Source organism: Diadema antillarum, unplaced genomic scaffold (genome assembly GCF_040938485.1).
Source record: "Diadema antillarum isolate AM-2024a unplaced genomic scaffold, OU_Dant_1.0 scf00000022, whole genome shotgun sequence".
Taxonomy (NCBI): Eukaryota; Metazoa; Echinodermata; class Echinoidea; order Diadematoida; family Diadematidae; genus Diadema; species Diadema antillarum.
The window spans coordinates 4,965,248-4,992,042 of NW_027270911.1; the positions used below are offsets into that span (position 1 = coordinate 4,965,248).

Sequence of the window (26,795 nt, forward strand, 5' to 3'; positions counted from 1 at the left end):
AAGGCGCTTTCCCTCGGACTGGGTCATCCAGGAATGAGTGCCTCCTTTCGTGCTAGTCAACAACTATACAATTGCAAAGCTACACCTCACAATTCAGGCAACAACGTTACAATGGCAAAGCAACGTTACCATTTAGGCAGCAACTTCACAATTGCAAAGCAACGACTTTACAATTACAAAGCATTAACTTAAAGGACAAGTTCACCTTCATAGACATGTGGGTTGAGTGAAAGCAGCAATATTAGTAGAGTACATCATTGACAGTTTGAGGAAAATCGGACAATCCGTTCAAAAGTTATGAATTTTTGAAGTTTCTGCTCTCTCAAGGCTGGATGAGAAGACCACTATAGCTTGTGATGTCACATGAGTACAACGATATAAAGAAAGAATAAAGAAAATTCAACATATTTTCACTTTTCTCGCATAACAAAAGAACACATGACTTCTCTCTTTCAGAAGGCAGGGGGAATAATATTACCCTTAACATATGTCAGTAACAAGTCGAAGAAAAGTGCACTTTATTCAAGAGGTAAAGTTTTGTGAAATTCTCTTTTTATCTTCTTTATATGGTTGTACGCATATGACATCATACACTGTAGTAGTCTTCTCATCCAGCAGTGACTACGCAGATACTTTAAAAATTCATAACTTTTGAACCGATTGTCCGATTTTCCCCAAACTTTCACTGATGTGTTCTACTAATATTGCTGCATTCACTCAATCCATATGTATATAAAGGTGGACTTGTCCTTTAACAATTGCAAGGCAACACCTTTACCACTAAGGCAATAGTTTACAATTTAGGCAACAAGTTTGCAATTGTAAAGAGATGATTTTACAATTGCAAAGCAACAATTTTACCATTGCAAAGCAGCATCTTTACCGTTTAGGCAACAACTTTGCAATTCCAAAGCAACAACTTTACCATTTAAGCAACAACTTTGTAATTCCGGAGCAACAACTTTAGGCAACCACTTTACAATTGCAAAACAACAATTTCACCAGTTAAGCAACAACTTTACCATTTAGGCAATACATTACAATTGCAAAACAATTTTACCATTTAAAGAACTTTACAAGTGCAAAGCAACATCTTTCCAATTTAAGCAACAACCTTACCATCAAAGTTAACATTAACTTTACCGCTTTGGCAACAACTTTACAATTCCAAAGCAGCAACTTTACCATTATAGGCGACAACTTTATAATTGAAAAACAACAGTTTTACCATTTAGGTAAGGACTTTACCATTTAGGCAACAACTTTATAATTCAAGCAACAACTTTACCGTCAAAAGCAACAATTTTGCTATTCAGGCAACAACTTTAAAATTCAAAAGCATCAACTTTACCATCATAGGCATCAACTTTACAATTGCAAAACATCAACTTTACCATTCATGCAACAACTTTACCATTTAAGCATTAACTTTACAAATGCCATGCAATAACCTCACAAATGCAAAGCGACAATTTTACCATTTAGACAATAACTTTATAATTGAAAAGTATCAACTTTACCATTTAGGCAACATCTTAACAGTTGCAAAACAATAATTTCACCATTCAGTTAGCAGCTTTGCACTTGCAAAGCAACAACTTTACCATTTAGGCAACAAGTTTACCATCAAACGCAACAACTTTACAATCGCAAGGCAACAATTTTTCACTCTTCCATTTAGGCAACAGCTTTACAATTGCAAACCAACAACTTTACAATTTAAGCAACAACTTTACCATTTAGGCAACAACTTTACCAACTAGCAACAACTTTACAATTGCAAAACAATACCATTTAAACAACAACTTTACAACTGCAAAGCATCATCAAACACAACAACCTTACAATCGCAAGGCAACAATTTTTCACTCTTCCATTTAGGCAACAGCTTTACAATTGCAAACCAACAACTTTACAATTTAAGCACGAGCTTTACCATTTAGGCAACAACTTTACCATCTAGGCAACAATTTTACCATTCAGGCAACAACTTTACCATCATCGGCAACAACTTTACAATTCAAAAGCAACAACTTTACCATCATAGGCAACAACTTTACAATAGCAAAACAACTTTACCAATCAGGCAGCAACTGTACAATTTCAGCAACAGCTTTTTACCATCAAAGGCAACAATTTTACCATTCAGGTAACAACTTTACAATTGCAAAACAACTACTTTACCATTTAGGCGACAACTTTGCAAATGCAAAGCGACAATTCCATCATTTAGGCAACAACTTTATAATTGAAAAGTATCAACTTTACCATTTAGGCAACATATTTACAGTTGCAAAACAATAATTTCACCATTCAGTCAACAGTTTTGCACTTGCAAAGCAACAACTTTATCATTTAGGCAGCAATTTCACAACATACTTTGAAAACGGCGTGAGAATTAACCTGCTAAATCGTTGGATTTGCCCTTCAACAATACCACAACGCTTGGTGTACTGTACTGTACGTATCATACGTACGCGCACGCCACACATGTTTGCACAAGGCCGGCGGCCGGCAGCCCGAACTAGAAGTTGTTTACAGGATTGACAGCGCGTATGCATGCAATTAATTCAAAGGAGCTGCCGCGCGCACAGACGATCGGCAATAGGATTTAACACGCAGTGCAATGGGACTGAGTAACCAAAGCCACGTGACTCATTTCAGCGCTTCCTATTGGCTACATTCTTGAACCCATTTTATAAATGCCGCTAGTAGCTAGCCAGAGACGTAGAACCACCGAACTAAAACATAGTGGAATGCGTGTCCCTACTCCCAACATACACGAGACCGTGCAGCCAAATTACCGTGTTGCGTCGCCATCTTGTTCGGTCAATTTTTCCTTATATGGAGTGCACGCTTAGGCGCGGTCAGACTGGGCCACTGGTACGCGCGCAAGCAAGAGTACGCCGTCCAGTGGCTAGTGATTATGACGTAACAATGCACGTTTGTACATGACAATGGTCTTGCGCTTCGGAGATACAGCCCGCACTCCATATAAGGAAAAAATTGACCGAACAAAATGGCGGTGGTAGCAAGTTTTGGTGGCTGCGTATTTCCTGGGTGAACACGCATTCCACTCTGTTTTAGTTCGGTGCGTAGAACTCGAGTTCTGTGCGTAGAACTCGAGTTCTCGATAATTGTGTTAATGTTAATGGAAAGAATCTCATTGATCTATGCAAAGCATTCGATCTGTCTATTTTAAATGGCCGTGTAGGCAGCGATATTCCAGGCAACTTTACTTTTGCAAACTTAAGTAGGCCTACCATTGATTATTGTCTGTTTTCAAGTGATTCTTTTCAGCTTGTTAAAGATTTTGCGGTAGATCCATTTGATGACACAATTTCTGACAAACACCACGCAATACGTGTTATGTTACGTAATGATATTGAATGTTTGGAAGAGAATAATGATACTGACTGTTCAGAAGATGATAAACGAATTCGGCTTGAAGACGAAAATTTGCATTCAACTACAAAAACTATAAAGATTATATGGGACAGATCCTTAGCTAATGAGTTTAGAGGAGGTTTGGATGAAAAACTTATAGATTCTATTTCAGACAAAATCGACGCAGTGCAAGATGAGCCTAGTCAAGACACCTTAGATGCGTTGTACGAATCAATTCAAAAAGTTTATGTTGAGGCTGCGTCCAAGGCAAATATGGTGAAAACGTTTGATTCTAAAAAAAGACACTTTCATCCCCCTAGAACACGTAATGATAAGCCTTGGTTCAATGACACCTGTAAAGAACTTCGAGCTAAATACCTAAAATTAAAGAAAAAATGTAAATCTCTTAACAGCGCTAGTATTTGTGAGCTAGAAAGAGTAAAACGACTGTACAGGAAGACCACGAAGAATGCTCGTGATGTGTATTTTAGGGAGACCCATGAATCTCTGCGTGCTTTAAAGACAAAGGACCCAAAGGAATATTGGAAAATACTAAACCCGAAAACGAAAAAGAAAATAAATAATTGCACTATCAGTATTGACGCATTTCAGGCGCACTTTCAAAACTTGAATGATAATGGTCCACCAAATCAGAACAGTATAAGTTTTAGTAGCCTGATTAATCGCAATGTTAATGTTTCAAGTTCGTCAAACGCAGAAATATTTAACAACCCAATATCTGGGGAAGAAGTAGTAAAGCATATCAAGCTACTGAAAAATAACAAAAGCTCTGGAAGTGATTTGATAGTGAACGAGTGTTTGAAAAATAGCAGTGGTTCATTGATAGGTGTGTTAACTAAATTGTTTAATGTCATTCTTGATACAGGGATCATACCAACAGAATGGTCCATAGGTCTTATTCGTCCAATCTATAAAAAGAAAGGCTCCATTGATGATCCAGATAATTATCGCGGTATTTCATTGTTAAGTTGTGTTGAAAAACTATTTTCTTCCATTATAAATGAAAGACTCAATCAATATCTAAATTCCTTAGATCTCATTGGTGAAGAACAAGCAGGATTTCGAGAGAATTATTCCACAATTGACCACGTATTTGTGCTGCATTCTGTCATAGATTTGTATCTTTCCCAAAAGAAAAGATTATACTGCGCCTTCGTAGATTACAAAAAGGCATTTGATTCAATAGACAGAACATCTTTGTGGTATAAGCTTATAGTACAAAACAACGTCAAGGGGAAAGTGTTCAGAGTAATATATAATATGTACTCCCATCTTAAATCTTGTGTAATAAGTAATAATGAGAGGTCTGGTTTTTTCAATTGCAATATGGGTGTCAGACAAGGTGAGAATTTATCCCCTCTTCTCTTTGCTATATATTTGAACGATTTTGAGTTATACATGAGAGAGAGATTCGATGGTGTTCATTTGTTACCAAAAAATATGAAGGAGCTCATGTTCGACAATGGCAAAGACGTTCTTTTAAAACTTTATTCGCTTCTGTATGCAGACGATACGCTGATACTAGCAACAAGCGAAAACGAATTACAGTTGGCTTTCAATGCTCTCAGTGAATACTGTAAGTTATGGTCTCTCCAAGTCAATATCAGTAAAACGAAAGTGATTATTTTCTCGAGAGGAAAGGTCAGGAGATTTAAACCATTTATGTTTAACACAGAAATATTAGAAGTTGTTGATGAGTATACATATTTGGGAGTAGTGTTCAGCTACAGAAATAATTTCAAAAATGCCCAAGATAAACAAATCAGTCAAGCAAAGAGAGCCATGTATAACTTGTTGATAAAATCTAGAAAATTAAGGCTGCCTTTAGATATTCAATTAGATCTTTTTGATAAACTTGTTTTGCCAATTCTTATCTACGGAAGCGAGGTATGGGGTTACGAAAATCTAAAGCAAATTGAAGCCTTCCATACAAATTATTGTAAACAGGTGCTAAGATTAAGAAAAACTACAATGAACTGCATGGTCCTTGGTGAGCTTGGGAGATTTGAAATGTCGCGAACAATAAAGGAAAGAATGGTTAATTTTTGGTTCCGAACAATAAATGGTAAAGAAGTTAAAATATCTACGATTATGTGCAATATCCTAAAGCTTGTACACCAACATGACGTTTATTCCTCTCCATGGTTACTACACATCCAGAAAATACTTAACGACTTAGGACTGTCGAATGTGTGGCAAGACTATGGACACTTGTCTATTAAGTGGCTGAGGCCAGCAATTAAACTCAGGCTTTGTGATTTGTATACTCAAAACTGGATGAATAAAGTTAATACTAGCACGCAGTGCATCAACTATAGGATTTTTAAGAGCTCCTTATCATTCGATTCTTATTTAACTAAATTGCCATGTTTTTATAGAACTTCACTCGCGAAATTTAGGTGTCTTAACCACCGTTTACCTGTAGTTTCTGGAAGATATAACGGAATTGAAAGACAAAACAGACTGTGTAGCTTTTGTAACCTGAGTCGGATAGGAGATGAATTTCATTATTTATTTGAATGCCCAAAGTTGGAGTCATGCAGAAAAAAGTTTGTCAAACCGTATTATAGGATCCGCCCAAATACATTGAAGATGAATCAATTATTCAATACAGAATGTAATAGGGAACTGCTAAATCTAGCTAAATTTTCGATAGAGATAATGAAGATCCATTTAACATAAAACTTTAGTATTACCCTTTTTGATATCTTATTCTGTTATTTCATTAATGTGTATATATACTGTACAGTTGTGTTTCGTCAGTTTTTTTTCCTCGTTTGTATATATATTTAATTATTTGGATTGTTTTGTTTTGTTTTTCACTCTCTTTAAGATCAATTTCATATTGTAACAGTGTCTTGAACTCGATACAGATAGCAATTATAAATGATAATGCTAATACCCGGTGTTGCCTAGCAGAAATTTTAATCAATATCATCTAAGATATTTTCTTTTAACCCATCTGCATACTTTGATTAATTAACCACATACATACTCAGTCAAGATTTCCATTCATACATACATGCATCCTTTCTATTGTTGTTTTTACTGCTGATTGTAAATAATGTATATAGTTTATCAAACGCATTTCGTTCAAGAATTTCGCCAACTATATCAAATGTATATTATCTACTATGCTTTGCTGTTGATTTGTAAATAATGTAAATAGTAGTTATAAATTGTATATTTCTTCGTTTTCGTGTTATCACTCTGTACCATGATTTGATTTTCCCCAATACTCTATATTTGAGTGACATGGGAAAATAAAAAAAAACATTGTCATTGTCATTGTCATTGTCATTGTGGACTATAGACCGATTCAGGTTCGTTGAGGGCAGCAGACATTTCATGGCACTGGGCGCAGCGCAGCCATAGTGGGTTACTGAGCCGACCCCCCCCCCCCCCCCCCCTGCTCTGATCCCCCACCCCGGGCAACATGTTTATCACGCACTTGTAACAAAGGTTCGCGCACTAAGCAAGCACTCGCGCACTCAGTCCGAGACGCCCATTGGCTAAAGCAGTTTTTCAATCTGCGCGCGTGCTAATGTAGGGAGAGGGGTGGGAAATGGGAAGGGGGGGTCGGCTAAGACACCCATTGTGGCCGGCTGCGCCCATGCCAAATACACATAGCGCGTCACAGAATCGGCCTACACTATTGTACATGGACCACTATACCAGTGACAATAAATGCAGTATATACTAGGCCTACTTGACTGAGATGAGATGAATAGAGCCCCCATCCACGGCCAGGAATCCATCATCAGCAGAAGATGTGAAAGTATCACGACACGCATTGATAAAATGTGAGTTCCCTGACTATAATATTAATAAACTACAAAATGTACTGTAGTGTTGGGAGTTAGAACGTCCATTAGGGTCTACTGTCCTAACGCTAGAAATGTAACGAGTGGATAAGGGCCAAGCAGTATGGACCATGAACACGGTAGCTCTTCGGTGTTTAATACAACTCGGTTTGTGTGCAGTGCAAAAACAGCGGTCGATCTAAAAAAGGAGCGGCACGTCGGGGAGCTGAGAAGAGGCCACTCAAGTTCGACGGCGATACTTTTGCACTGAAACTTCGAATTAAAAAGGGAACAACAGCATTTGGTAGTGCTGAATTTTCTCAGTCGTCGTAGCTCAAGTTTTTACGTGAATTTCAGTGTTAAATATTCTTATCAAGCAAATAAAAATTAGGCGGTCGATGAGTACCTGGACCTGGTACAGTGGTAGTTACTAGTACTAGGCCTAGATCTATAGTACTCGTAGGTCTAACCATACCAGTTTCTAGCTACCAGTGGCAGTGTATCTAATGTAAGAATCCACATATATCACGAACAAGTCTTTCCCAGATTTTGTATTCTATGTCTAGTTATATTAAACACAAACAGTGAAATTTCTTGTAGGCCTACGCATTAATTTGTTACCTGTCCAAACTGATAACGTAATGACCCGAACCAGGTAGAGTTCTAGATTGCTGTAGGCCTAAACTTGAAACACAAGAAGTGCCACGACCCGTGCACAGTACAATGTCATGACGCAAATCTCTCGTTTGAAGAGGCTACACCCCAGTAAATAATGCCAGTGCATATCTTGGCAATCAATGACTTAAAGTCAAAGATATAAAACACCTGTTTCTTGACCCTGGCCTAATCTAAGCATCAGTCATCGCCACAGCACCACAGGAGGGGGGGGGGGGGGGGGGCACCGCGAGAGGAGGAGATTGTTTTGGTTTTGGCATGGGCCATGTAGCTCCATGGTGCGTGTGTGTGTGTACGTGTGTGTGTGTGAGTGTAGACATTCAGCGTATGCAGACAGAGCATGCCTGTACTGTAGTGACCGTAACTATTGTCATTCCATTTTGCTCTCCCCTTCTCCCTCCCCCATCTCTCCCCCCTCTCCATCCCTCTCTCCCCCTCGCTCTCCCCCCCCCCTCTCTCTCTCTCTCTCTCCCTCTCTCTCTCTTTCTCAATGATCCAGTCAGCAGGCTGATTGTAACCAGGGAGCAGGGAGGTGGCTTTCTTGCACCTCCCTGCAGGGAGGTAGTCTCACCTCCCCGTTGTAACTCACTGCCAAATAGCACATTGTCAGCACCGGCAAACTGGCAATGCTCTCCTTCTTATTCCTGTATTTTCGTTATTTACGGGTCGATTTTTTTCGTTCGAAATGTAAAATGGATGACCATAGAATTTCTCAATAGAATATAAAATTGAAAACTTTAGAAAGGATAGAGAAAATTGAGTTCACTTTGAATGGTCTGCCACAGGCAGATATCCTTATCATGCTCTTACGTAATACGACAGCTGCTTTCTCAATGATCCAGTCAGCAGGCTGATTGTAACCAGGGAGGTAGTCTCACCTCCCCGTTGTAACTCACTGCCAAATAGCACATTGTCAGCACCGGCAAACTGGCAATGCTCTCCTTCTTATTCCTGTATTTTCGTTATTTACGGGTCGATTTTTTTCGTTCGAAATGTAAAATGGATGACCATAGAATTCCTCAATAGAATATAAAATTGAAAACTTTAGAAAGGATAGAGAAAATTGAGTTCACTTTGAATGGTCTGCCACAGGCAGATATCCTTATCATGCTCTTACGTAATACGACAGCTGCTGGAGTCATCAAACCCTGGCTTGGCCTCCAGGTTTGTCACGCCTGAGCAGAAAGTTTATTTGCAATGGACAAGTACTTCGACTCCCAACTCCCAAACGACAAATATACGCACCCCACTTTGGGTATGCCCCAGTTGGGGACTCGCCTCAAACGAGGGATTGACGGCATGGTACCCACACGGCCTTGGTGAGGGGGGGGGGGGGGGGTGAGTGGTTGTAATTCCCTTGGCTTTTGTGTAGTGTTTGAGTGGTCTTCAGAACTAGAAAAGTAAGAACTAGAACAGCACTTTCTACAATTTACAACTAAAAACAATTTAGTGCTAAAGCTCTGAACACTGTTGCAAGGCGACAACTGGACAGAAAGATCCGTCTGTGCGGAGGAGTCTTTTATATTTTTCACGTTATCGCTCTCAGTATACGGAGGGGATCCGTGAAGCCAGACGCAGTCTCCGCGGAACATTCCCCAACGGCCAGATACAGACTGATCTTTCGGTCAAGGCGACAACATCTTCCACATCCTAGTCCAACTACTCGGTTGCTATAATAATATACTTCCTTGAGCAGCAATAACATGCCACACCTAGTACTACGTAGCACTAGTAGTAATGTCACAACTAGCACAGTAGCAGCTTTCTGACCCTGGCAACTGTGTTAGATGTAGAACCTCTTAAGTGCTTGTGTATGATTGGATATGCAGTGGCTGATCCAGAGGGGGCATCGTGTGCCCCCCCCCCCCCCTTGATTTAAAAAAAAAAACACACAAAAGAAATAAAAAGGAAAAAATGGGGCACATGCGCCCCCTCCCCTTAATTTTGTAGAGGTGCCTCCCCTTTACGGAATTCCTGGATCCGCCCCTGACATGTTTTGTTTTGTGTGCAGAAAATTTATATCATTGACGGATTCTACATGAAGAGTTTGCTTTGATCGCAGTGTCTTGCCATCAATCTTTGCTATTGCATATTGTATCTGCTACGATCTACACACATTTTTTCAAGCAAGTGACGTTGCAAATGACCAAAGGACAGTGTAGAATTATAGATGCATATCAGATTATGCCTGATGATGTTTAGGTGTATATTGTGTTTATTTTCTCTGTTTTCCCAAGCAGAATTTGAAAGGACAGTGATGGCTAGTGTTGTTCAAGAGCTTGAAGGTGAGCCATCATGTGTAAACTTTAACGATACAAAAAGAACACTATCATGCATTTACATAACAATGTTTTAGATAGTGAGACAATACCAAACTTGGGCTTGCAAAGCCGTGTTTGTTTCTTTGCTTTTTGTGAAGTCTGATTACTTCCTTTGATGCCCCCCCCCCCCTCCAGCTTGATGCTTGATGTTTTATTGTAAAGACTGCCTTGTCACCAATCCCCATGTCCTATATTTTGTAGTCATCTGTGCTTTGTAGTAATGTTTTGATACACAAAGGAAATTAATGGCAAGAAGGTGCGGAGTGGGCAAGAAATAGGTTTCAGATTTTTGACTGAATACAGGTACAATTCAAAGTGAGGTGATTACTTCGGTTGTTGTTAGCTTGTGTTTGAATGTTTAATCTCATGCTTATTTGACTGCATGTAGAAATTGTTCTATTGGAAATGTTTTCATTTTTTTTTTGTGACTGGCTTTCATACTATTTCTGTATTTTGGTGCTGGGAAATGAATAGGATGGTTTAAAGGGATGGTCTAATATTAGTTGAGGTAAGGATTCATCTTACATTCTTAACGTTTTGCGAGATACTTTGAAACATCACATGAAATAATGAAAGAGCATATAATGCTACGAGGAATTCAAAGTTTATTTGATGAAAATCGGTTTTGAATGGCTGCAATATAAAAAAAAAAAGCAATCTTAATAAAAGGTGGTTCCTGCTTTTTATTAGGATTGCTTTATTTTGGATATTGGCCATTTCTAACCAATTTTCATCAAAGAAAGTTTGGGTGCCTTGTAGAATTAGTATGTTCTTTCATTATATCATTAGAGGTTTCATATTATCTGACAAAATCATCTTCAAAAAGCATTAGAAACCTGAAGCCACATCTCCACCAAAACTGTATCATCCCTTTCAACGATGTGGAGAATTTACAAATTTTATCCCAAAATCAGAAGATAATTATCTGATGACTCTGTCACTTAGTGTCAAGTTTTTGTATTTATGGGTCACATATCATGTTCCTGTGTGAACTTTTTATTCAATCAAGGTATGAACTGTTGTCTTTGTTATACGTCATGTAAAACCAGGTCTTGTTGATGAGCTGTGCAAAGAGGACGAAGAGGAGAGGTGTGATGGCATCGCCAATCAGCTGATGGATCTGTCTCACTCATTACACAGCCTGGGTGGAGAAGTCCTGGACCGACTGGTGAAAGAAAAGGGCTCTCAGGTTAGCTTCATTGCTCAACAACCTTCAAACCATGGTCTGCAGTGACCGCGAAAGCGGGGTCAATACATAAGTTTTCGTCAAATTAAGTACTTAATTATTTGATTCACAAAGGTGGTTTAAATCAAAGCCATGTTTACTTTTCTTTTGTTAATCTTCACTGTGGTTCCCTTAAACACCAATGACAAAACACCCACCTGGCTAAGCTCTTTGATAAATAGGCAGGTGATTTTATACAGCATAGCTCCTACAGCTAGGTCTACCCTCATGAAGTACCATCCCACTAATCAGTTGCCATTTATTGTGAATTATCCCAGGCAAGTGGCCTTGTACCATCCAGAGTATCACTTTTTCTAAATCATGCATTCACCCATAACTTACAAGGCAAGCAATTCAAATCAGTAATTTTGCCAATGTCCAAGCCCTTAATTAGTCAGTCTGTCAACCCATCAATCATTCAGATCATTAATGAGCCATGCACTCACCAATCAAGCCACCATATCTTTAATACTATTGCATTATATTCCCATCAACCACCTAATTAGTCTGTGTGTCAATAATCAAAGGTAACACACATAACAGACGGATTTTAACCCGTCGAGGACAAGTCCCAATTAGTATACTCGGGCAAGCCTCTATGGGAAATGCATGTTGTAGCAAAATCAAACTGTCCTCAACGGGTTAATTTTGTCAAGATTTTGCAAATAACACCCAAAGTGTTGCAATATATTCATATGATGTGACTGAATCAGACATGACCATCAATGACCATGCTCATTGTGTTTTATCTTCAGATGGAGCAGTGTGCCCTCACTCTGTGGAACATTGCCGTAGCCAAGAAGTCTGGCACAAGCATCACTGACATCCTCAATGCAAAATGTGAGAAAGGAATATTAACGATAAGTAATTACAAGTTGATTGGATGATATGGCTGAGTCAGTATGAAGTTTGGTGCATCTCTTTTGAGTAAGGTTTAGTTGCTGTTGGGGTTTTTTTTTTTCCAGCTAAAAAAAATACCCCTTTTTATGAAGGTGCAAGACACATAGCTTTTCAGGTTTTCATTGGTTTGTCCAGTTATCATTATTATCAATTTCATGAGTATTAGTATTATCATTGTTTGAAGTTATCGTTATCATCACTACTATCATTACCACTGTCAGTGTTAATTTGGTCTCTGTTAGCCCGTAAATAAAAAATTAAACTTAATCATATTTAGCACCTGGTGCACAGTTAAGAAGTGGCAGGATGATCAAAGCAGTCAGATTTTTTTTTTCAAATCTTGAATGCCACTAAGGGATTGACCTTGAATACTGAGTTGTACATTGTAGTTCCGTCTGTGCAGTCTGCAAAGCATATTTTAATCCAAAAGAGAACTTATAATCTCAGAACACAAATTCATTCACACATATGTATTCATGAATATTTCAACTTCCAAGATTTAACGGATTGAATGACCTGGCAATTATTTTTTCTCTCTGTCTACCTCTTCTATGTTGAGAAAAAGAAAGGTGTTAGTTTCAAAGATATTGTTCATGACCAGGGTTAAACTAATAGTACCCACCCCCAGAATGGTCGCAGCCTTGTAGTTGTGTGTAACCACCTGCAATGTCTTGTTTCATATCGCAGTGCGCCATCTTGCAAGCAACCTTGCCTTCACAAGTGGATTGTCAGCTGACAACTTCACTGTGCAGAAAAGGCATGTAATGGTAAGTAAATTGTTCAAGATAGTACCTATTTTACGTGTGATACTCGGATTGTAAGTGCATTGCTAAATAATTACCCTCATTTTTGTGCGTCAATCAAAGCATTTATTGTTACACTATTAACATAGTGAAAGTCAGTAATTTTGGACCAACTGCCTTCTACCAACAACCATGATATATCATCAAGATGGTTACTGCCAAGCTCATTTGGTCAATGCTATAATCTATGTGAGCTCACTTTGGCTTGTCTCTGCATATTTCATTTCTTATTTACTTGAAAAAAAATGTATGTAATGTCCTCCTCCCCACCCACCCCCCCCCCCCCCCCCAACAAAAAAGGTAGAAAAAAAGAGGAAAACATCTGGATCAGTGCCAGGTTAAGACCATTATTCATTTTTACTGAACTATGTCAACCACATTTCTTTAGCAATGCAGTGACTACCGGTAGAAGCTAATTTTATGTTGTGGTTGGTGCTGTTGTAGTTTTCATTTCCTTTCTTCACCCATTCTTCACAGATGGCAAGTAAAGCTGCTAGTGCCTGGCTAGGTAGGCTCTTTTACATATGAGTAATACCTTTTATACTGCTGCTGCTTTGGAATTCTTAATTTAAAAAAAAAAAGAGCCTGAGACACTACTATTCAAACACAAATATTTGTTATGAAATTGTGTATTGTAAAGTTCTTTTAAGGAAATGTTCTTTGATATTCCAAAGTAGAAACCTAGAGAAATTTCAATAGATTGTTTAACTTGTTATGTGCAGTGTCCGAAATCACACTGGTAGATATAGTCCTTATAATGATTTCTTTAACTGATGAATTGCATTTCCAGAATATGCAGAGTGAATATAATGCCACATTGTTATGAATGGTGTTGCTCAGTTTCAGAGTTACTTTTATTGCTCAGAATAAAAGATGCTATATTGGAGTCATTTGTGAGAGCCAGGCTCTATAGTGACCCTCCCTCTATAATCTAGCTAGTTTGGCAAGGGACATTAAATAAAGTTCATATGTGACCCTGCGCCACAAAACACACAAAAAGTCGCCAGACATGGATTTTTAGTTAAGAGTATATTCTGAAAGAGCAGACTTCAAGCTTTAAAATGATGTATAACTCATAACAAATGGGCTCTCCTAACCTTTCTAAATATTGGAAAGAAAGCACACACTCCGGAAAAGTGTGAACTGAGAAAAGAGGCTCTGAAGCACAGGGTCTATTCAAGTGTGTACTCTTCACCAAGCCGTGCTACCTGTGCAATGAATGGGACAAAAAAAAAGGATGAAAACAATCGGTTTAACCACAATGAAGGGATTATCAGATCAAGCTGAAATTGAGCATGTTCTATTAACACATTCTGTCCATGATAAATGCCAACTTGCAAAGCAGTTGTGTTATCTTTTCTAAAGTTATTAGAGTTGAAAGTGAAGAGTGTTTACAGTTTTTTTTTTAAAGAAATGAAAGGGGGACTCTAAAGACACACCTAATCACATTATTCTAAAAAAAGTGTTCAAGATAAACTGCTAAGAAACACGCTTTCCTGTTCAGTTTATGATACCAAATTTTTACATAGTGTAGAAGAAGACTTGCTCTTTAGAAAATATAAAAAAGTCAAGATTGACCAAATTGACCCTTTTCACCTATTTTCAGTCTGCACACAAAATCAGTGCGTGCGACTTTTTGTTCGTTTTGTGATGCACGGTCACATATGTTGCTTCCTGTGCTGCAAAGCCATTGATAAATTCAGTCAGCTATGATTTTGAGGTAATTTGCTAGAATATGATGACTAAATCCCTTTATTCTTGATTTATGATCAATGATACATTACAAGGGGAGCTACTCTCAATAATCATCTCTGGAAGACAGAATGGATATTCCATAAGATTTTGTCTGCTTTTATCACATCTGCCTCTCTAGATTGTGACCAGCTGCCAATGGCAGAGCAGTGTCTCACTCTTTCATTGGAGGTAAATGTTGTTAGATTGCATTTAACAGTTTTAAGCCACACAATACAGCAACTTTCCAGTCTCTGAATGTTACTATTGATGTCTGGAAGTAGTCTTGAAATAAATAAATGCTTGTAGAAATATCAATAGTCAAATGAATATTGAATATAACTGTTAAAACCATAGGGAGGCAGTAATTTCTTCTGAATCTTGAATAAATCAGTGTTAAAACCATACCTATCTGATGGTAGCATCCCATTGCCAATAGATGAGGGGTCATAGTGTCACCATGCATAATGGGGTTTTCAACTCTCATGTAATCAGCACTAGACTCATGCAATTCATCCAGTTCTGATTGTCTCATTCTGATGAACAAGTTCTCACGCTGAACCCCCCCCCCCCCAACAGAAAGCATACACCAGATTGTACCATTTTAAGTGTGAAATTGTCAAAGCTCCCTTCAGTACCTGCATCGATCAGTTATCACCCCCCAACATATAAACCACACCCCCAAAGTACTAGTAATGAATTTCTAGAAGGATGATCCTGCAGACATTTTCACATGCATGCAGTATTAATCCACCCTAGTCAAACTTTAATACTATGCACTCCTGTTATTGTTGTCAGGGCCTACCTTTTTCTTTTGTCATATCAAAATTTTGTTATACAGTGCACTCCTGTTATAACGAACATGGCTATAACAAAATTTTGATATCAGAAAAGAAATCTGCCGGTCCGGAGAACTTCGTTATAACGGGAGTCCACTGTACCCAAACAGTAATCTATAGAAAAATGTATAGATGATAATTTTGGGACCCACACTTTTACTTCGTTGTAAGGAGAATTTTGTTATAAGCATGTTTGTTATGACACGAGTGCCCTATACTGAATGTATGTCCGCATATGTGGCGCTCACAGGGATTAGACAAGCTGAAGAGGCACGTTCAGACGGCAGGTGATTCTGGTCTGTCATTGGCCGAGAGTGCCTGGATGGCGGAAAAAAAGAAAGAAGTGGACAGAGAGGCATTCAAGATTTACTGCTACAAGGCCAAGGTGGTAAGTTACCAAGGTACAGGCTTGTAGATTGCAAAGTGATGATTATTGTGTGAAAAAATTGATCCAGACATTATTGACCCGTTGAAGACAAGTCCCAAGTGTTCTCTGGCTGGGGTCTATGGGAAATGCGTGTTGTAGCAAAGTCAGCTTGTCTTCAATGGGTTAGCCAATTTGAATTACACCAGTCTATGAAAACAAATGCATGAAGAGGAATATCATCGTCCAGCTTTCAATTTGGAAAATGAATGTACAAAGTTTATCTACTTCCACTTATGATGTGTAGAACTTTACTGCAGTCTGAACTGTTTCCTATGGCTGTGGCATGAATATCGTACAATCTAGCCATCACGGTTGATGTATTGTTTGTTAAATTCTCAACATGAAGTAGCATGTAAATAAAAGATGCATGGATATTACTAAAAATGAAGTAAAGCCAACTGAATTTCACCAAATGAACAACACATACATACAAAGAGAAACGGTGTAGTTTATTTTCAAAAACAAGTGCTTGTACTAAAAAACAAGCACAGTCTGAACAGTGTTTGTTCTGTATAATGAATATCAAAATTGATTAACATAGTCTATGGCCCAGAAAATGCATGGTCTTGTTCTGCGAAATTTCACTTTCTTTCCATAGTCTTTGCATGAGTGTCAAAGATATTTTGCAATATTTCATATCATGCAAATTTATTTTTGCCTTTTGCCTATGGAACTTGAAGTCAGAGGCATTGTTGTAACATATTCCACATGTCCATCCATCCATTCATCTGACCATCAATCTATCCATCCGTCTGCCCATGTGACTCTACCATATTATTTTGTTTTTTTAATTGAATTGAAAAAGTCTTCATTAAAAATATGACTGGCGACCAAAGAACAAATTGCACAGATGTACATCATACATTGACATAAAAGGAATAATTTCATATACATAAATTGAAATTTGTCATTCTTTTCCCTCTCCAGTCTGTGGCACAAGAGGACCACAGTCAAGGCTTGGAGTGGATTGAAAAAGCCACAGCTCTCCTGTCAACTTTGACCACAGAGGTATAATAGTCCAATATAATTTTGTCCCTACTACCTTAGCTACTCTATATTCCTTCACAATTTCTCATTATTCATATTCTCATGCCCATGTACATCTATCGCTTCATAACAATCTACAATATCCAACCTCCAGTTGCTTTCAACAGGGTTTGTCACGTCGCCATGTATTTCATGTTGTACACTTCATGTAGCATATTTTCTGTATTTCCCTTTAATCAGTGCCATTCCCTCCCTTTCCTGACTTTTCAGAAGATTGTGTTTCAATGTCCATCACAATATGAAGAAGTCTTTGAAAGCTTGTCATGACAGAAACAAAGAGAAAAATACTATCTTGTTGCAAGAGTACCATCTTGTTGCAAATAAGGCTTACAGAGTCCTGAAATACCGATGTTTGATTTGTATATGTATTCCATGCTAGATATTTCCCGTGAAGAAAACAAAATATTACCTTTCAAATGTGAAGCAAAACTTAAATTGGACATCTTACGTCATACAGATCAAAATGCTTGGATTTCAGCTTTCAGAAGATTGGTAAAATAATATCATATGTTAACTGAATTCAATAATTTTTAGCAAGTCATAATATTTATTTGCAGACATCACTTTTGGCCAAGCTGTGCTACAACTTTGGCTGTGATGCACAAAAGAGCGAGAAGTTTGAATCTGCTGTTTCCTGGCTGAGGTAAATATGCAGCTCATCTTTTTTTAAAGCAAAGTTTGAATCTGCTGTTTCCTGGCTGAGGTAAATATGCAGCTCATTTTTTTTTAAAGCAAAGTTTGTCTTTATTGTTCATCACAACTTTCTCCTAGCAACAAGTGATTATTTGGATTGTTCAAGAAATGTGTGACCTTACATCATATTTTTCACCAGAAATGTACTTATGCCCCCCCCCCCCCCCCCACACACACACACATACTGTATATACAGATGTACTGGGAGGGGGACAAACATATGAGTTGTACTGCAAAAAAGTGTCTATTTTGTTCAGGCATTTCTGTTCAAGTACCTAGATAATTGTGAGGTTGTCCAAAATTCAGTCAAGCACTGATTGTACTTGCCATGGATCACTTCACCTCTTCGTGTTCCTGTGGTTATCTTATAATTTTAATGTTTCTGTGTTCAAAGAGCTTCCTATTGAATACTTGTGAGTATTTTTTTTTTTGTAACTCTTTTCCCTAATTGTTGGTTCTAACTGCTTGTCTCAAACACTGAGATCCGACATGCATATATTATGACAGTGGTAAGCTGTAAAAGCTGTCATTACATTTACAGGTGTAAGAAGTTCCATGGTCAGCCTCATAGATCATAACTCTAAAATTCAAAGGAGATCATGTACCTGAGATTTTATGTGCAGATCATTAACATAGGGATAGGTATGAAAGGACACTGTAGATAGATGCCTTTGTACAAATGCTAGTTAAGATTTAGGGTTTGAAAATAAGAAATAGATAGAAAGGAGACTCTGAGGAAAGGTGAAGCACACGGTAACCATCATGATTTTAACCCGTTGAGGATGGGCTGATTTTTCAAACAGCATGCATTTCCCATAGACACCTGCCCAAGTATGCCGGGCTAGTCTTCAACGGGTTAAACAGTCGTTTGTGGTAGAGGGTAGCTCATTGACATGACATGCCCAAATCAACATGCTTTTTTTCATTTTTTGAGGGCTGGCAACCCGGCAGTTAGTCACTTCATGTTTTAGAAGAGCTATGTTTACTTCTTCATCTGCAGTTTAACATGCATACAAACCATCGCTTTATTCTCGGGTAGAGGAATGACTTTATGTCCTGTTGTATAAACTGTTAAATGTATATCAATCATGATTTTTGTCGAGCCCACCGGAGGTGTGGGGAGACTAAGGGATCACCTGCGGCGTCTGTCCGTCCGTCGTCCGTCCATCCATCCGTCGTCCGTCCGTCCGTCTGTCGTCTGTCCGTAACGCTACAAAAACTTGAATAACTCTCTACTGAGGATTTCATTTTCAATCAAACTTGGAGGGAAGAGTGGTTATACAAAGTTACACATTTTACAAAACATGAAGGGTACCTCAAGGGCAAAGGTTACAGGCAGAGGTCAATGAACTTTAGGGCCCAATGTTAAGTTTTTAGGGCGCGTTTCGTTTATTGCTCGTAACTTTTGATGTATCTGTCTGTTTGTGACCAAACTTAGATGGCAGATGTCCCTTGGGAATTTGAAGGTTACCACAAGGTCAAAGGTCACAGACAGGGGTCAACAAACTTTTAGGGCCCAATGTTAAGTTTTTATGGCACGTTTTGATTAGGCCTATGGCTCATAACTTGATCCCTTTGTCCGTTTGTGACCAAACTTGGATGGTAGATGTCCCTTGGGGAGTCGAAGGTCATCACAAGGTCAAAGGTCACAGACAGGGGTCAACAAACTTTTAGGGCCCAATGTTAAGTTTTTAGGGTGCGTTTCGATTGTGGCTCATAACTTTTGATCCCCTTGTCCGTTTGTGGCCACACTTGGATGGTAGATGTCCCTTGGGGAGGTGAAGGTCATCACAAGGTCAAAGGTCACAGACAGGGGTCAATGAACTTTTAGGGCCCAATGTTAAGTTTTTAGGGTGCGTTTCGATTGTGGCTCATAACTTTGGATCCCTTTGTCCGTTTGTGACCAAACTTGGATGGTAGATGTCCCTTGGGGAGGTGAAGGTCATCACAAGGTCAAAGGTCACAGACAGGGGTCAATGAATTTTTAGGGACCAATGTTAAGTTTTTAGGGTGCGTTTCGATTGCGGCTCATAACTTTTGATCCCTTTGTCCGTTTGTGACCAAACTTGGATGGTAGATGTCCCTTGGGGAGGTGAAGGTTATCACAAGGTCAAAGGTCACAGAAAGGGGTCAACAGACTTTTAGGGCCCAATGTTAAGTTTTTATGGCGCGTTTCGATTGTGGCTCATAACTTTTGATCCCTAAGTCCGTTTGTGACCAAACTTGGATGGTAAATGTCCCTTGGGAAGTTGAAGGTCGCCACAAGGTCAAAGGTCATAGGCGGGTCAATGAACCTCTGGGAGTTAGAAAAATATTAATTTCTTGTACGCGAATGGGCGAGACACAATTTCTCACTTGCCTTGTTTTTTAACCTTGTTGATAGCATACATACTTACAGAAGTTTTTTATTCAACACTCTCATGTTGATATAATATGCACTTTTTTCTACAAAGTTTTGTACTTCTGTGCTTCTGTTGGAGAAGGGGAATTTTAACAAATGAATAAGGAATTAATGAATATTCTCCGATTACATGTATTTTCTACCAGACAAAGCTATGAGCTTGGGAAAGATTGCCATGATATTGACAGCAAAATGCAGGTAAGTGACACTAGCTTTGTTTGTGTGCTAACATGCAGGATATATAATACAGAAGTCAAACAGTTAAAGGTTATTTCTGACCTATCACATGAGATGTATCTTATTTTGTTCTTGCTCTTAATAGCCAACTTGCACCCTTCTACAGAAGTGCCCTTGATTATAAGTACATGCTCACATAGGCGCACGTACACTCACACGCACAGACAAATAGGGTAAACTAGCTGCAATAATCTTCAGGACTGAAAGAAGTAGTGCAGGAAGGCGAAGAACCAGAAGAAATAATCAAAACTCATTTTTTTGGCAAGTCAAAGGGACTTCAATAAAGCTCCCTTTCAGTCACGATCAATATTAATTCCACGAGTAGGAAAAGTTAGTGCTTGAACCAATAACTGAGGATGATAAATTTAGCCTTTTCCTCTATCTTTGTTGAATGGTTTTGTTGAAAAAAAAAAATTGGTAATAAAATGTAGAAATTGTTCACTTTATATTGCCTGTAAAAGATTACATGTACGCATGGCTCCTTTCCAAGCTGCAAAATGAGCACCATGATTTTTTTTTTTTGATGATATCAGGCAAAGACCCTCCGTCTCCTTGCCAGTGCCTACCTGGATTGGGATGCAGTGCAGTATTCTCAGAAGGCCCTCAATGCCGTCAGTCTGGCCAATGCTGTGAGTCCCCCCTCCCCCCCCCCCTTCCCCTCCCCCTGAACCACTAAACCGCATAAATGCAGTGCTACCCCTTCCTCCAAACCCTCTCCCTTTACACCACATATCATTCACTGAGGGTAACATGCATCAGAAAAAACAAAATGGGTCCAGGGCAATTACCCCTGGGTAATTTCCCCGGACCCTTCTCCTAATCCTAATCCTTATCCTAATCCTACACCTAATCCTAACCCTAACCCAAACTCTAAACCTTAACCTAACCCTAACCCTAATCTTTTCTCTAACCTTACCACTAACTAGTATTTAGTCGGGGGGGGGGGGGGGTAATTTCCCTGATATGGTTTATCTATATTGCCCATTAATCTTCCAGTTCAGCTAGCAGGGAGGAGAATATGTTGCTTTGATCTCCCTTTCTTTGCCATCACTACTTCCAGTATTCTCCAGTTGTCCAAGATGATGAAGAAATTCTGTAATGTGATGGCTAGATTGAAATTGCAGTTGGCATGCCTTGATATAGCTATTGTAGCTTTGATGAGTGACTGTGGCTGCAGTGTGCTACTCTGTGCATGTGTGATCATTTTCAGAGTGAACAAAATTGTTGGTAAAAGACATACTGAAATCCTCATTTTCAAACTGCCTTTATCAACATGTTTGGACAACATACCAGCAACCTTCCCTGGCTCCTTTACACACCGCAGGAAAAAGGTAGAATGAAAAGAAAAGAGCCCCAGATGAAAACTTTTTCTTATTGTATGGTGGAAAGGACAAGTTTTCTGCAACTGGAAAGCAGTATTACATCTTTTATAAGTGACAAGCTGAATTCTACAGTTTGCAATGTGATATGCATATGACAAAATGTATTAAAAGAAATGAAAAAGGAATATGTCATATCTGATTATCCATCAGTCTCCTTCCCTCTATCTATGCTACTCATTGATTTCATCTTCAGGAGCACAGTCACCCATTTGGTCTCCATCTGAAGATCAAGATAATTCTCTTGAGTGAAACCATTGACAGTAAGCTGCTTCAGGCTGGTAAGTCTCTCATACTTCACCAATCACTACATACATCAGTAATGTCCGGAGATTAGCTACCACACCTAAAGATGACCCTTCGGCTTTCACCTTACTGGACCTCTAGGTAGTGACCGTCTTGACCCCAAGACGACATAATGTTCCTTATCTGGCCAAGCTGCTCTTTTCCTCTTTCCCAAGTGCCCCACGCCCAAACCCACTGTTTGGGTATTTCAATGAAATATGGTATGTTTAAATTTGCTCATGACTTTCCTCTATGATACTATTTACTTTTCCTCCAAACACTTCTTCTGGAGAAAAGTGTGCATTTTTAGTTTTTCCTGTGTGATATTGGCATAATATTGTAATGTTACATCCTCCTGATAAAATGAAATAGTTGTTTGATGTGAGGAAAGAGTGGATAGACTCCCTATTGATTGAGGTCTAATTGATGGAGTGTCACATGATATGGCACTGCAAAGAAGTTTGTTGTATTTACCATGAAAACCCTTTATCTTGACACTAAGTATAATGTATGAAATCACAGTAAAAGACACAAATCCGTCACACAAGACTGAATACATTCATTTTGTTTCTTGTTTCCTCAATAGCTGTAGAGGAGGCCATTGTTCATAAAGATTTGTCCGTTGAGTTGGCCATTGAAACAGTCAAACTGCTGGCCAAACATGACAAGTAAGTTAACTGTATGAGTCATTTAATAGTCATATTGAAAGGAGAGGAATTTACTCAAATAGAATGAGACATTAATCTGAGAGGGATAAAGGCTATGGTTATGCTAATATCATGTGTATAGAAATATTACAACCTGTGTTTAGGAACTGCTTTCAATTCATTTTACCAGACAGGTCAAATACTGAACTCCCCTCAAAGAGTCACTTTTGGTCTGTTCTTCTTTCTCTCAACCTGTTGAGGATGGGCTGATTTTGCTATAACATGCATTTCCCATAGACCCCTGCCCGAGTATGCTCGGGACTCATGCTCAACAGGTTAATCTCTCCTCCCCTGTCAAGTTATGAATTTTTGTAGACGAGATTTCCTTGGTAGTTGATGCCATCAAAATGAGGGATGTTGTAGTGTCACCCTGATTATAGTGATAGCGACATTATCGTCAAATAGGACCCCACTAAGCACAGTCTCTGTTTATTGCCTGTACCACTCCGCCTCTGTTTACTCTTCATGCAAGTGCATGTGTGCACACTGAATAAGTGGGGTCCTATGTCACTATAATTTCGTGGTATCCATACTACAATTCGATCTCTAATAATGAGCGAAAAGTGCATGAGTAGAGGAAAAAGGGGTGGTGGTGGTGGGGGGGGGGGGTGTGGTACCTCAAGACAGTTCTTGAATTCTATTCCTTGCCACAATTATTATCCCTTCTCTGTAGGAATGACTTGTCCCTGACAGCCTGTAGGCGTCTGACCAGCCGTTTCGCCGGCTCAGCCGGTCTGGGTAAGCTGCTGGTATTGCAGCTGGAGCTGTTGACTCGCAACAAAAGGCTGCAGCAGGCAAGGAGTCTAGTGGAGACCATCATTTCAGGTGAGAACAAACATTGCATCATGACTGCATGCCTCCACAGTAACACAATGCATTGTTGAATAACTTGCAAACAGCTTTGTGTCAGCTCAGATTTTGCCCTGTTAAAATGCTGTTGTGATGTTGCCTAACCCTAGGCATTTTCTAACTTGTTGGAGTAATGTATGGCAAATGAAATGACAGTAATCTTTCACATGCCGTAATCACATCGTCGCCATTATGAGAGGACTGCCGCTTTTCATTTCACTCTTCCCACACTGGGAAATAATAATGTTACTCCCTCAAATAAAATCACAGTGCTCTTTGAGATGAAATCATGTGACTCTTTCTAATGAAATCACATGACTCTTATGCAAGCCTCGTGTGCATTTTCACCACTGTACAAGGACTGACACTCTTCATTTCAGTTTATGTTATGAATTTTGTATCAACGTTCTCAATGAGTACCTGGTGTGGTATAACTTAGCTGAATCTAGCTTTAATCTAGTGCAAAGGGCCAGTCTAGGTAGTTTGTTTGGCACCAGGATTTTGTCCCTAAACCTCCAGGTCCAATGATCAACTCCTCCAAGAAAATGAGGACTTAACATATTCATATCTACCCCTGATAAAGGTGGCTGCCAGCCAACCCCCAATAACTTGTGTTGGAAGTGAGCAAAGTTGAGCTGCGTTTTAGAAGTGAAAGAAATAGATGACAACTTATGTAATGCTTTGCTGTAGATCACCATGCAGCCTTGGATGGCAGTGCACTGAGGCAGCTACATGTTTTACTGTGGGAACAGGCAGCAGAGGCCTATGAGGTGTGTGTATTCTCTAATAACTCTGTGTGTGCCTTGGTGTAAACCCCCTGTGTGCCACATTGTCCTGAGGCAATTGCGTAGTCACGCTTTAGGAGAACATTCTGTATTCAAATCATAGAATTTTGTTACCCCGGGGCCTGGACATGATGTAAATGAGCAAAGTTGTAGTGAAAATTTCAAGTTTTGCTTTCTTATAAACTGTACGACAAATCTATGATGGCTTTTCTTTCATTGACCAGTAGCTAAATTACTGCATAAAAGGCATGACTTTTGCACACAAAACAGTGACAGAAACTTAGATCTTACTCGCAAATCTGGTAAGGAACACCTCTTGATAGTCAATCACCACATAAAACGCAAGCTACATGTAACAGGAAATAAATCACAAGAATTGTTTTCATTGCACTGCGGCATTTGGCAATTTATCAATTGTTTTGGGTTTGTGTGTGGTTTTGAGCAGAATATATAGAGTTGGCGCGTCGTCGAATGAGTCGGGCATGTGAACATGGCACATAAAGAGTTAAAATCATTTGAATTGAATTGAATTGAATTGAATTGAATTGAATTGAATTGAATTGAATTGAATCCAATTGACAATTGTTACCTGTCAAAATCACACTCGTATCATGGCATGCTTGGTATTACTGTCATTGCCTGAAATAGTTGTTAATTAGTAAACCTGACTTTCAATTTACTAATGAGGTCATTGTCTTAAAAAGCTATAATTTTGTAACCCTGAATTTCATTATACACATAAGGTCATTAACTGAAATAGTTTTTATTGTCAAAGTAAACCTGAGTTTCATTATAGTACATGAGGTCATCATGTGAAATGGTTGCCATTTTAAAAACCTGAGTTTCATCATTCTTTAAATGGGGTAAAATGAAAAAAACAAACATGAATTTATAACTGCTGAATGAATATTGATCTTGCTTTTCGTTGTTGTTTTTAGTAGGAACATCAGTAGTTATTTATACAGGGTTCGAAATTAGCGATGGTCCGCTGGCCATTGGCCACCCAAAATCACATCGGACTAGCTAAAAATCATAAAATTCTGAAGTTGCTAGTCCGTCTGGCTAGCCAAAATATTGCTTCAGTGTCAAAATTGATTCTAAGTAGTCCACCTGGCTAGTTAAAAAAAAAGTTAAGTGCGACCCCTGTTTATACCTGCCAACTATTCCTATTGGAAAGGAATAACCCAATTTTCATTCTTTATTCACCCATACTATTCTTCTTATTTTCTGTGAACTCGTGCAATGATATATCTATTTCCTAGCAGTGATCAGACTGATTATCACATTTTGGAAGCTTCAAACTGTTATTTGATGTATAAACTATTCCTTGTGGAAGGGAGCACTATAAAATCAGAAACATTTGCAGGATGAAACTTTTGTAAATTGGAGCCTATGGCCTTTTTCGTGACATGAAACTTTCATGAATTGCCACTGGCAACTTGCACTGTGTAGACAATAACTTCTGCATGCATTTTACTTTTGCAAATCTTAGCTTTTCATAGATTTTGCAAAAGTTTCATGCATAATTTGAAAATTTCTGGTTTTAACATACACAAACTTTCAGTTGGCGGCAAGGTATTACAAACTCACTGAAACATACAAAGTTACATGCAAAGTTTTCATACAAGCCTACATGAGCCACAATGATTTCCCCTCTCCCTTGCATTGGATGGCCTCACATGGTAGGGGGACGACTGCGGCGACGCCCTGGTGTGGTACAACTTCTCCCTCAGCTTGCTGGCTGACAACCCGGACATGGAGAAGACAAACATCGCCAAGCTGCAGAGGAATAGAGCTTCCTGCTACATCAGACTGCAGCAGTTCCAGAAGGTAAGGCTGCCAGTAGACCACTGAAGCTGAAGCTTCCTGGTAAAGACATTACCATCTCTTGGGTTACTTTCAGTGTGAGAATCTTTTCAATAGCACAGTTATTTTGTCAGATTGTTTTTTCCATGGAACCAATTTCAATGAACTTCTAAAGATTATTAATCATCCCACTCTCCTTGCCTGTATTGCAAAGGGGAAAAAGAAAGAATAAAATTAAGATTCAAATCATTTTGAAAACTGCAAGAAAACACACTTTCCTGCCCATTTTATGATCCCAAAATTTAGCATAATGTAGAAGAAGATTTACTCTTCCAGAAAATATGAAAAAGTCAAGATCAGCTCAGATGACCCATTTCACCGGTTTTGAGTCCTCACACAAAATCAGTACGTGCGACTTTTTTTGTTCGTTTTGAGATGCACGGTCACATTTGTGGATATTGTTGCATTTTGAAT

At 38.9% G+C, this 26,795-nt stretch overlaps 1 protein-coding gene across 1 annotated transcript in view; it reads left to right on the forward strand.

The window, feature by feature from the left end:
* Positions 1–10,143: 10,143 nt before the first annotated feature.
* Positions 10,144–26,795, forward strand: part of LOC139731484 (testis-expressed protein 11-like) — a 34,785-nt gene continuing 18,133 nt past the window's right edge. Inside the window, exons 1-16 of the mRNA XM_071642371.1 lie at positions 10,144–10,171; positions 11,257–11,396; positions 12,188–12,272; positions 13,020–13,099; positions 13,613–13,643; positions 15,009–15,058; positions 15,956–16,093; positions 17,060–17,140; positions 17,737–17,822; positions 20,420–20,471; positions 21,044–21,139; positions 22,086–22,170; positions 22,761–22,842; positions 23,555–23,706; positions 24,421–24,500; positions 26,202–26,345. Of these exons, the coding sequence (XP_071498472.1) occupies positions 10,144–10,171; positions 11,257–11,396; positions 12,188–12,272; positions 13,020–13,099; positions 13,613–13,643; positions 15,009–15,058; positions 15,956–16,093; positions 17,060–17,140; positions 17,737–17,822; positions 20,420–20,471; positions 21,044–21,139; positions 22,086–22,170; positions 22,761–22,842; positions 23,555–23,706; positions 24,421–24,500; positions 26,202–26,345 (1,410 nt within the window). The remainder of the gene's footprint in view (positions 10,172–11,256; positions 11,397–12,187; positions 12,273–13,019; positions 13,100–13,612; positions 13,644–15,008; positions 15,059–15,955; positions 16,094–17,059; positions 17,141–17,736; positions 17,823–20,419; positions 20,472–21,043; positions 21,140–22,085; positions 22,171–22,760; positions 22,843–23,554; positions 23,707–24,420; positions 24,501–26,201; positions 26,346–26,795) is intronic.